The sequence below is a fragment of the Hibiscus syriacus genome, unplaced genomic scaffold (genome assembly GCF_006381635.1).
Source record: "Hibiscus syriacus cultivar Baekdansim isolate YM2019G1 unplaced genomic scaffold, ASM638163v2 tig00001195_pilon, whole genome shotgun sequence".
In the NCBI taxonomy this organism is placed as follows: Eukaryota; Viridiplantae; Streptophyta; class Magnoliopsida; order Malvales; family Malvaceae; genus Hibiscus; species Hibiscus syriacus.
The window spans coordinates 27,743-40,304 of NW_024061848.1; the positions used below are offsets into that span (position 1 = coordinate 27,743).

General features: G+C 31.2%; 1 protein-coding gene across 1 annotated transcript; it reads right to left on the bottom strand.

Annotated features, from left to right (window-relative positions):
* Window positions 1–2,791: 2,791 nt before the first annotated feature.
* LOC120123753 (histone deacetylase 5-like) lies at window positions 2,792–9,114 on the bottom strand. Its single transcript, XM_039142581.1, has 14 exons — window positions 8,844–9,114; window positions 8,292–8,493; window positions 8,057–8,203; window positions 7,820–7,932; window positions 7,346–7,557; window positions 7,175–7,239; window positions 6,890–7,060; window positions 6,114–6,194; window positions 5,699–5,831; window positions 4,737–4,852; window positions 3,737–3,930; window positions 3,440–3,569; window positions 3,304–3,368; window positions 2,792–3,194 (listed from the first exon to the last, which is right to left on the bottom strand). Exons 1-14 carry the CDS (start codon window positions 9,035–9,037, stop codon window positions 3,029–3,031), a joined length of 1,989 nt encoding a protein of 662 aa, XP_038998512.1. The 5' UTR covers window positions 9,038–9,114; the 3' UTR covers window positions 2,792–3,028.
* Window positions 9,115–12,562: the final 3,448 nt, after the last annotated feature.

A 12,562-nucleotide genomic window follows, 5' to 3' on the forward strand; every position in this document is an offset into this window, starting at 1 on the left:
TGTATGATTTTCCTACTCATGGAGTGATGTGTTATTTTTAGGTCACCATTCCGTAAGACCTAGTACTACCGATCGTTGGAAGCATAAGGCTTAACTGGTATTGTTTAGCTGCTATAGGTGTGTCCTCTTAACCCGTATGATACCTTTAATAATGAATGTGTGATATTATTTGTAAGCATATTCATATTTAATTATGACTATATGTGATATGTCTAATTTCTAATTTCATTTGTATCATTTTAAATTTGTATATTGATGCATACTTGCTTCTTCATGGGATCATATCCCCGTCCTGTTTCTTTTTGGGATCCTCTTCGAAGGGCTATATCCTTATTTTGATTTCTGATTCTGCTTGGGATCCTCTACGGAGGGTGATATCCTCATTCTGATTCTAATTGGGATCCTCTGCGGAGGGCTACATTTTCATCCTAATTTTATGTATTATGATTTGGGTACCTCTTTGAAGGGTAACATCGTCATTCTGTTTTATCTACAACGAAAGGTCAAGTTGTATGAATTTTCTATTTTGACAATATTCTAACAATGATCAATTGGTTTACTACTACTTGAGTTATAATTTGCATTTTCTAATATGACTAAATTGTTTGTGATTTGTTGTCATTATCTGTTACAGTTAAAGGACACACTGAGCTCCATAGCCAACTCTTTAGTTTTTGTCTTTTCAGATCTCTCAGACCTTTAGAATCTTTTACTGGTATTTGGAGGATCGACTAGTAGTATTATTTATTAGATATCGTATGAACGTTTTCAAACTATATTTTTATTTTTATTATTTGTTAATATTATATTATTATATTGAGATTTTGAGATAATATATATTTACTTATGTTGAACTTTAATCTCATATTATATTTTATTTTATAGACTCTTATTTCTATTTATAAGTTCAAATTGATTTTCTGACGATGCATGTTGTAATCTGAAAATTTCATGATTTTTGATAATTTGAATTAGTGTGTTCTTAGAGATTGGGTCATAACGTCTAGGCATGATCTAAGGGTTACAAAATTATTATAAATATATTTTATAATTTTAAGTTGTATTTGATTTATTAAATAATATTATAATGTGAAAAAGAATATGAAGATATATATATCTTATATGATTAGAAAAAGTCAAAAAAAAATAGAATCAATATGTTATTATGTACCTTAATATTTTAATAATTACAATTACATTTGTATATAAACTTAAACAATTCAATTCATCTCGACTCAACTTGACACAACTCAAAAAAAATTAAAAATAAATTTGAGTCATAAAATATAACCCGTCAACTGAATAACTCAAAATTATTTTACTCAACTCGATGAAATACTCCGTCAATTCGAATAACTCAAAATTATTTTACTTAACTCGATGAAATTCTCACTCGTACTCTTATCTTGTTTATATCTTAGATTACAAATGATAGCTGCATACAATGACTAAGACGTTGCTTTATTAAAGGAAGAAAAGAATTATCAACCACAATTACATCGTATTTTATAATTTAACGGATTATATTAACAAATTTTCTATTCTCACTTGTTTCCCTTTTCCATACCATAAGGAGCCTTGATGTAAAAAGAAAAAAAAATTGAAGTATTAAATGTTTTTCTTTAAAAGTATCATGTTCAACATCATAGGTGTAATCAAAATGAATCAAACTCATGTTAAAAATAGGACTGTAAATGAATCGAATCGAGTTTGAGTATTTTTGAGTTTGATTCGACTCAAAAACTCTAAAATTGAACTCAATTGGTTCAAAAATTCACGAGATTAAACTTTTTAAGCTCGACTCAAACTCAATACCATGAATTGAAACACGAAAAAACTTGAGATATTTTTTTTTTAACTTGACCCGATTGAAGTTTAAACTCAAACTCGAACATAAACCTTAAGTATATGAAAACCTTGTATTGTATTTTTTAAAATCAACACATAAATATCAATATTATTAATCATTTAATTTTTAAAACTAAATTTTCAATACATTATTTTTTGTAAATGTTCGCGAACTTTTCAAATCGAATATCAAATAACTCATTTCAACTCGTTAAGAACTCGAGATAAAGTGAAGTACATTCGAGTCGAATATTTATAGAGTATTAACCGAATTAATCTCAAATAACTCACAAACTATCTAATCTTATTTACAACCTAGTTATAAATATGAAAGTCAAATCTCACATATAAAACTCAAGAAAAAAATTCTACTTGATTCCTTGGTACGATTTTTAGCTCAAATCTAAATTCAAATTGACATCTTTCACTATTAATGAAAAATGATTAGCCTCCAGCTTAATGACCATCAAATTCAAGTTGGGTTTTATTTCACATCGAATTCAAGTAGTTTAGGAGTCTCTATTACACATCTACCCAACATATGTATTTGATACATTCAAATATAAATATGAGGAATATTCGATAATAGCGGATCCAAAATTATTTTATAGGGTATACATATATATTAACAATAAAAAAATCCGTATTAAATAGGTATAAATAAAAATTCAAGGTGAATACCATCAATAAAATGAATAATTAATATAAAGAGATTCAACTTCAAAGTGGACACTTACCCACGCTAAACCACACTTACATCCGCCAATTCCTCCATATAATAATAATAATAATAATAATAATAATAATAATAATAAACAGTAGAATGTTAAAAAAAACCAACTTCAAAGTTAACACTTAACGCTAAACCACACTTACATCCACCAATTCCTCCATATAACAACAATAATAATATCAAACGTATGCCTATATCCACCACACTTGAAATTAGGTAACATAGGTCAACACAGGATTAAAGATTTGTTAAGTTATACATCCCCTTGAATACTAACCAAATACACAAAATGGACAAAGCCCACATAACATCAAGAATTTACCCTATCAAATATCATATATTGTCAACTGTTCGAGCAACAAGAATTCCTTAATTCTGTACCGTTAATGGCTAAATACTTCAGAAATTAGCATCTAAAATATGCCAACAAGGAGTTGCAATCAGCAATCATAAGGGCTTTGTAGATGCTACCTGAATGTAAGTTGTCGCCTCCTCTTCCGATAGTTGCTTGCCTTCGACGAGGCCTCTTATCAAGGTGTCGGCATAATCTTTACTAGGAGCATGTAAAGGAATCTCTCCGGACTTAAAGCTTTCAATTGCAGAGTGTGGACACCTGAACATAATCAAATAAACGAAAATGTAAACATATATTGTACAAAGAGGTAAAAGATGACTTATAGCGAATGAAAATAGAGTTGCAAAGAGAGTGCATTTAAGCATACGTCATAGTCAGTACAGGTATATCATCTTCCTTTCCGAGGTAAACAACATTATGGTACCATCCCCTCTGCACGAGCAACGAAATTTCTTGTAAGACGGCATAAACCCAAAAATATTAACAGCATATACATGAATTACCTTGACAGCCTCCACAATATGTGATTCTTCATACGGGATTGAGTCCAACGCAATTAGATCGAATAAAGGAGAATTCATATCATTATCTGGAAAATTTTCCTGCAGCAAAACATCATTGAACTGCTCTAACCTGTTTAAGATGCGAAAGAAAGATAATTTCAATAGGGTTATGACTCAAGCAGGCTAATCCAAAGGATTCAAGAGTTGTTTCTTAAGAATTGCAACTTAGATTGAAGTTACCATCTACATAAAGAAAATGAAATTTGAATTATTAAAGTGCAATATGGAAGAACTTACGTAATTTTATAGAGGCACATGTATGCTTTTTCTTCATTGTTGCTTAGAGGATCGAGGAAAGCAACCCCTCCGGGACCCCAAGTTTGTGTAAAATCACGACCAAAGAAAAGACGATGCGGAAATGTTTTCCAACGAGTCTCCTTTGGAGGGTTTCTATCCATTGAACCAGAACAAGGCTTTTTCATACCTATGACCTAAAATCATATTTACAATTTAGTGATTAACACTAGATAGGTTAAAGTGGGATAAGCAAAAGGAAAAAGAGAGGGAGGGGAAGAAGTGGCTCAAACCATAAACAATATATCCGTATTCGATACTCACACACAAGTCCATGTACCATAGCAAAGGACATCAAATCATAAACAATATCGATAGTAAAAGCTAACACAACAGATATTCACATAAACAAATATAGTGCATTCTTATGCTCTTTTTGGAAGCATTCAGATCCAGATTAATAAACCCAATATGTTTCCCAGTGAAAGGAGTTAATGAAAAGTGGCTAAAATGGAGACCCATTCCTCTTATGCAAACCTTAAGAAACTACTCACAAAAACACTATTTAATTCAAGATACAGGACTTCTAAAGGTATTGGACAAAGGCATGCTTCAATAATATGGAAAAACTAAAAGAAACAGATCAATTTTTTCAACTTCTGCCTGCCAAATAGAAACAGAGTTTAGTATGACAATACCTAGATAAAAAATATAGACCCAACATGAAAAGAAGATAACTAAAACATAGTATAATACACAAAATAACAGGAAAAAATAACACAAATACATGAATATCTCAAAATTTATATAAATGAAGTATTACCATATCTAAATTTATATAAACATATATATCAAACACAATTACAACATGGAAAAATACACAAACACAACACAGACTTTATCAGGTGTAATCATGGTTATGATATTAGTTAAAGTCTAGAGGCTACCAAAACTAAAAACATAATTGATTTAGTTCATCCTTCTTTATAAAAAAAATGCGAACCTGTCCGCCTTCAATATAGCAGAAGAACTTCGACTTCCACATATTTGTTCCGAAACTGGCATACCAGATGTCTGTCTTGGATAGCTTTGATCTCCACGAGGCACTAGTTACTTGACCTGCACTCAACATGGAGTTTATTATTTCAAATAAAATTAAGACTTACTAGTTTTGCAAAAATAGACTTTCAGAAAGACATATTTTTTTAAATGGTATTTTTCGGAGGGAAAACAAAAGATATTATCTTATCTATTATCTGGTTATTTTCTGAAAAGTTTGCACATTCGTCAAATAATAGTCTTGACATAGTTATTAAAATATTTAAAACTATTAATATTAATATTAAACTAAAACTTTTGCAAGGCCCACATAACCAAAAAAAAAAAGATTGTCAAACAACAGCAACTCAAGCAATCTAAACATTGCCAAATTAGGCCTAGATGGCCATGACAGGACTCTCAACCTTCTATCTTGCACCTAAAATCAACTAGATGTACTATTCTTGACCTAAAACTATTGTCAAGGTGGACTCAGCCTCGACCATTGTTTAACAAAGATTCATCCTCAATTAACGTGCACTGTTATACTAACATAGGCACAAGCTAAGGCCCAATGAAAGAGCAAGCCCACAATGGACCAAGCAACAAAGAGTGCTAGATGTCTTTCTAGGCTGAAGAAACCTAGCTTGACTAGAAATTCACCACTATTTGCTCCACTACCCACTGAACAAGGGGAAAGAAAAGTTGTAATCACAGGTTGTTCTTGAAAATTGTGTAATTTTCCCCAAAAATTGTCTTACTTTCAGTTTATTGCTAAGTGGTTTTCCTTTAACCACTTAATTGTCACTTGTCAGTCAAACAAACATCTATAAATGCAAAAGTCAATTTTTTCAGAAAGCCTATTTTTGCTATAGATAGAGACAAAGAGAAAAAAAAAACTTAACAGCATAGTCTTCACTTTATTACCATGATAATCTTCAATCCTCAACTTTAAAAGGGGTTCTACAACATCCTCAATAGCTTGAACTAGGTCTTTTGATATGATTTCCGAAGCTTCATCAACCTCATCTTCAGATTCAGAGCTTGACAGTAAAACATGCTGCATTGCAAACAACTATATAAGAAAGATGTATAGGGGTAACAAATAACATTATATGTGCTAAACTTATTAACAAAAACCCTAAAATGTTTCCTTTTTTAGCAGTTATAAGAGAAATAACTAATTGTTGCATTTACGTTAATGTTTAGTGCTAATGAATTTTAAAATCATCTAAATAAGACAAATTTAATAAAACATGCTAATCTACTAATAACGGCTATCCAAATTTGACATGATGAAAGCATGATGGTAATTTTGCAATCAAAATGAAAAAAATCTTACAGGAGGAGCTTTTTGATTGGTCAATGTTGTTGGCAGTTCATCTGTAAGTGTTGGCCAAAATGCACTCAACTTTTTACGAACCTGGCAAAAAATAATCGATGGCTCAGCAGAAGAAAAGATTGCACTAACAGAGATGATAATGGAATGGGACACAGGAAGATGTTGTCAAATCTACCACTGCTCCACCGTTAGCATGCTCTAAAACACCACCCTCCAGTTCCACTGTGGATGTATAAATGCTGAAAACTACTACCATTTCCATGGATGTTGTATAGATCCATCCCCACCTTGCCTTGCCTTTCCTTTATTTGATTAATGCTAATTACTTCTAATATTTCAACTTTTTACAAGGCTAGTAAATATACAAGTTTCTTCAAAAACCAATTAAACATAAAACTAAAACATTTTTCACAATTGTCTGAATATTAAATATATTATTTTTTTCGTAAAACACAATCTCACATTTTTACCCATTTAATAGTTGTAATATAAGGGTAAAATGGAAATCACAAATAATGGAACAATGCAGAGCGTGACAACAATGATTATACATTCATACCCACTATAGGGGGCGGGGGGTCCACCCCTCTCACATCTACTTTAAAAGAAACCTGCTCCAATCTGAGCAGACAGATTCGAAATCCATCAAGTGATTCGGGTTTTGCTATCCCGATGAACTAAGCACAAATTGCTATCGACAAATAAGGAAACAAAGTTAATATCATTCACAACATAAGAAAATGGCAAGCTCAGCAACAACAATTTTAACAGATTACCTCTTGTATTACTCGCCAGGTAGACTCAAATGGATATGCCTCAGTTGATTCAGAAATAGGTTTGTATTCTAGCAAAACTTCCATGCAAGCCAAGGCTGAATTTGCAATAGAATCAAGATTGTATCCTCCTTCTAGTGCCAAAACAATCCTCCCTTGAGCAAAATCCATCAACTAGAAAAAAGAAGTTACTTTAAATGCAAAATATATAGAAAAAATCCTTTTAGATACATAAAAGGAGCAATATTGTAAGTCTCATTTCAAAATATTAAGAACATGATTATTAACCTTCTTCAGCAAAACCGAATATCCATATGGTGTTACCCGACATCCCCCTAGAGGATCACCAACAGCTGTTACAAACATGTAAGTAACATTTATGATGATGGAGAGACTTAAAGCATCTGAAACACCAACAATTGTCAATCTCAATAGGTAAGTTATTTATAACCATCAAACCTGCATCAAATCCTGCAGATATTAGAATTATGTCAGGATTGAATTCCTTGGCAACAGGAACTAAAATATGGTCCCAAACTGCAAGATAGTCAGCATCCCCACACCGGCCATTCTCCCAAGGAACATTTATATTATATCCGGCACCTGGTCCTTCTCCAACCATAGTGTAAAACCCATCATCATTAGCAGGGTAGAAACTCCCAAACTCATGCCTGCAAGAAAAAAAATTATAGTGGCCATGGAGGTCATGTTTGATTAAATGTCATAAGTCCATATTCTATTTGAAGGCCTGGAATTTTTTTCCTGAAAAAGGTGAACAAGCTTAGCAACAAACAAAAGGCTATTAGATGAACAACACTAATCTTATCCTTAAACATATGAAAATCGACCGAGAGCATCTACAATTGCCTCAAGAAAATCAAAAGTAAGATCATACACAACTTGATAAGAAAATGGGTTATATTAGTCATGTACCTGTGAACAGAGAAGAACAGAACACGAGGATCCTTCCAGAAAGTTTTTTGCGTACCATTACCATGATGAACATCCCAATCAACTATCAAAATCTTGTTTATACCAAGTTCAGGCTGAAAGTGGAAAACAAAAATTAATTAAAAATGCAATATTGTCACTTTCCATTAACACTTAACAATTTTGTGTATAAAATAGGAAAATAACCCTGAATAATAAAAACTAGCTCTCACTTCTCACCCTTTGATCAAGTAGAAAACTAGCTGCTATAGCTACGTTGTTGAATAAACAAAATCCCATCGCTTCATCATATTCAGCATGATGTCCAGGCGGCCTAACAATAGCGAAAGCAGAATTCAATTCCCCTCTTGCCACTCTCTCAGCAACCTATATGACCAAAAATAATTAAATCTGTTTTGACATTTTTAACTTTAAAATGTGAATCTAATGTTTATCAGACAATTTTATAATGTACCTCAATGACAGAGCCGGCAGCGAGGTAAGCAGACTCAGATGATCCTTCATTTAAATAAATAGAATTTAACTTGGATGCAATCCGATTTCGCCTTGAATCATACTGTTTAGAGCTTATATTACGAATCAGATTAACATGGTTTTTGGAGTGAACACCGCAAAGGTATTTATCCTCGGCTTCTTTAGCATTTAAAACCACACATCTAAAACATAAAGTCAGAAAAGGAAATGTGAGGATAAATTTAGGGTTTTAGGGTTTTAGGGTTTATGATAACAATTGGTTACCAAAGATAGTACGATGAAGATTCGAAATGAATTTTGCAATATAGATAATTTTCATTTACTTGTTACTCGCAAAAAATAACTCAAAAAAAATCTCAGCGCAAATAGCGAGAAAACGAAAGAAAATATCAGATTAGTGGCTGAAAATTTCAAAACGTTACCGTTTACTTATTACTCGAAAAAAGTAACTCGAAAAATTCCTCAGTGCAAATAAACGGCGAGAAAACGAAAGAGAATATCAGATTAGTGGCCGAAAATTTCAAAATGTTACCTTTGGGGAATGCCGGCGAGTTCGAGCCGATTCCAAATAACGGTGATTCGATCAGGTTTCTCGGGATGATCATCACCATAAGGAGTTCGATGCTTACACATTCTCTGATCGTAAATTAAGCCTACTCGCCGTTCATGTGTAGACTTGTTGATGCAGTTGCCGTTGCTCTTGCCCTCTCCTGATGTCACCTCCATCAACTCTCTTTCTCCTTCCCTGTGTGGCTTGGCCTCGCAGACTCAGCAGGTGAGAGAGTTTTGAAATGTGTGGTTACACATTCTATTTTGAAGTTTTGAAATATGTTATCGGGAAGCATTAAAAAGAAAAAAGTGTAGGTTTTTTTCTTTTCTCTTTTTATTTGCAACATTCCATCGAAAATTTTAATATTTTCAAATAACCTAAAAAGCCACTTTATAATATCTTCGACTCTTCAGAGGCCTTAGATTGAAAGTGAAGCAGCTTTGACGCCATCAAAATCTGCACCATGTATAAAATATAGGGTAAATTACTTCAATACCACTCACCTTTAGGTCCGGGTTCGTTTATGCCACCTACGTTTCAATTTTGTTAATTTTAGCACTAATATTTAAGTTTAATTACAATTATGTCACTCCACCGTTAATGGATTAACGGCACGATGACATGGCATCTCTGTGCTGTGACGTTGCTCACTCACCAAAACGATATCGTTTTGACATGACTACTGTGTTTGGTGCTAAAAAACCCAAAACGACATAGTTTTATTTGAGAAAATTTAGTAAAAATATGTTTTTGAAGGGAGTTGAACTCAATACCTCTTTTGAATAAAAAAAAACAAGGCTTAATCACTATACCAACTTAAAGTTTTTATTTAATTTTATAAACATAATATACCTAACATAGTCAGGATTCCAAAAGTTACTTTCTAAAAAACCCATGAAATTATTAAAATTCTAAAAAAAAAACCCTTAAATTTTAGAAAATCTCAAAAAACTCCTAAGTTTCTAAAAATCTCAAAAAAAACATAAACTCTAAATCATAATCCCTAAAAATCATAAGATTCATTTTTAGGGAGTTTTTCTAAAAACCCATGAAATTATTAAAATTCCCAAAAAATACCTTAAATTTTAGAAAATCTCAAAAAACTCCTAAATTCCTAAAAATTCAAAAAAAAACATAAACTCTAAATCAAAATCCCTAAAAATCATAAGATTCATTTTTAGGGAGTTTATAATTTTTTGGTAATCCCTAAATTCAATTTTAAAAAATCTTATGATTTTTATGATTTTTTGGGATTACGATTTAAAGTTTATGATTTTTTGGTAATCCCTAAATTCATTCTAAAAAATAAATCTTATGATTTTTAGGGATTACAATTTAGAGTTTATGATTTTTTTGAGATTTTTAGAAATTTAGGAGTTTTTTTGAGATTTTCTGGAATTTAAGGTGTTTTTTGAAAATTTTAATAATTTCATGGGTTTTTTAGAAAGTAACTTTTGGAATCTTAACTCATGTTATTTATATTATGTTTGTAAAATTAATTAAATACTTTAAGTTGGTGTAGTGGTTAACCCTTGTTTTTTATTCAAAAGGTATTAAGTTCAAATCCCCTCAAAAGTACAATTTTATTAAATTTTCTCAAACAAAACGACATAATTTTGGGTTTTTTAGCACCAAACACAGTCATGTCAAAATGACGTCGTTTTAGTGAGGGAGCATCGTCACCGCACGAAGATGTCATGTCATCGTGCCAATAATCCATTAACGGCAGAGTGACATAATTGCAGTTAAACTTAAATGTTAGTGTTACAATTGACAAAATTTAAACGTTTGTGGCATAAACGAGCCCGAAACTAAAAATGAGTGGTATTTGAAGTAGTTTACCATAAAATATAAAACCAATTCTAATAAAAATGTTGTTTTCCCCGAAAAATGGCTTATATACAAGAAGTCGCAAGTAGAAAAACATAAAATCGGCTAAGCAAACCCTAAAAAAAACATTACAAACAATCAACAGCGGAAATGAAAGAATACAATGGAGAGCGAAACGATAAATAATGATCGAGCTTTAGAATCAATAAATATGAGGATATAAAGAGAATTGTGTTAGAAACCAAATACACTGTATATCTACGCAGAAGAAGGGAACCTTACATTTGATTCTGCTACGAGGCGAACTAATATACGGGTAAAATATAATATGACTGATTAAATAGATGATAGTTTAAAAGTGCTAAAAAATGTTATATGTTTTCGCAGGAAATGTTGTTTGTGTTGGTAATAATAATGGTAACGACCGGGAATATTATCGTCGTATGTAAAATGCGCCAAAAAATATTGACTTTAACATAACCGGTCAATTACTAGAAACATTATCAATAATAATAATATAACAGGTAGCGCTTATGTAACGTAATAGGTAAAGCATTTTTAAAGCTGATGGGGACTTAGAAATCTGATGATAACAAAATAGTTTAATTACTTAATTTGTTATCAATATTATCAACATATTAGGTAGCGCCTAAAATGTTACCAAAGTTTAAGTTGATGGAGCCTTAGAAATCCGACGATAATATAACCGGTTAATTACTGAAAACATATCAACCATAATAACATAACAAGTAACGCTTATTTAATATAATAGGTAACGTCTTTTTAAAGTTGATGGTGCCTTAAAAATCTGACGATAACAAAATAGGTTAATTACTTAATTTGTTATCAATATTATCAACATATTAGGTACCACATAAAATGTTACCAAAGTTTAAGCTGATGAAGCCTTAGAAATTCGACGATAACAAAATAGGTTAATTGTTGGAAACATTATCAACCATAATAACATAACAAGTAGTTCTTATTTAATGTAATATGTAGCGTCTTTTTAAGTTGATGGGGCCTTAGAAATCCGACTATAAAAAATAGATTAATTTGTTGTTAATATTATCAACATATTAGGTAACGCCTAAAATATTATCAAAGTTTAAGCTGATGGGGCCTTAGAAATTGGACGATAACAAAATAGGTTAATTACTTATTTTGTTATTAATACTATCAACTTATTAGGTAGTGCCTAAAATGTTACCAAAGTTTAAGGTGATGGGGCCTTCGAAATCTCACGACAACAAAATATGTTAATTTCTTATTTTGTTATAAATAAATATTAACATACTAAGTTGTGTCCAATAATGTTATTTTGAATAAAGAAGTAGGTTGCAATCTGGAATAATAAAGTTGTGTTTACTGATATCAGGAGGATTTAATATATTATGTATCTTTGGATGACAATTATTTTTAAAATAAATATTGATACTACTATGATCTGATGGTCGATACTTTAGCAAATATCAATACTTTTAGAGTAAGTATGGATACATTACTATCATGGATACATTATTATTAACCTTTAGAGTATCCATACTTTTAGAGAAAGTATTCATACTTTCAAATTTTAAAAAAATATTTCAAACGGTTAAATTGTATATATTGTACCGTTTACATTACTGTCAAAACAATATTCATACTTATAGAGTAACCATGGATACATTATTATTAACCTTTAGAGTATCCATACTTTTAGAGTAAGTATCCATACTATCGAATTTTTATTTCAAATGGTTAAGTTGTATATATTTTACCATTTACATTATTATTAACTTTTAAAAAAATCGGTAGCTAGTTTAACGTAATAGGTAGCGCTTATTTAACGTAATAAGTAGCGCTTATTTAACATAATAGGTAGCGCT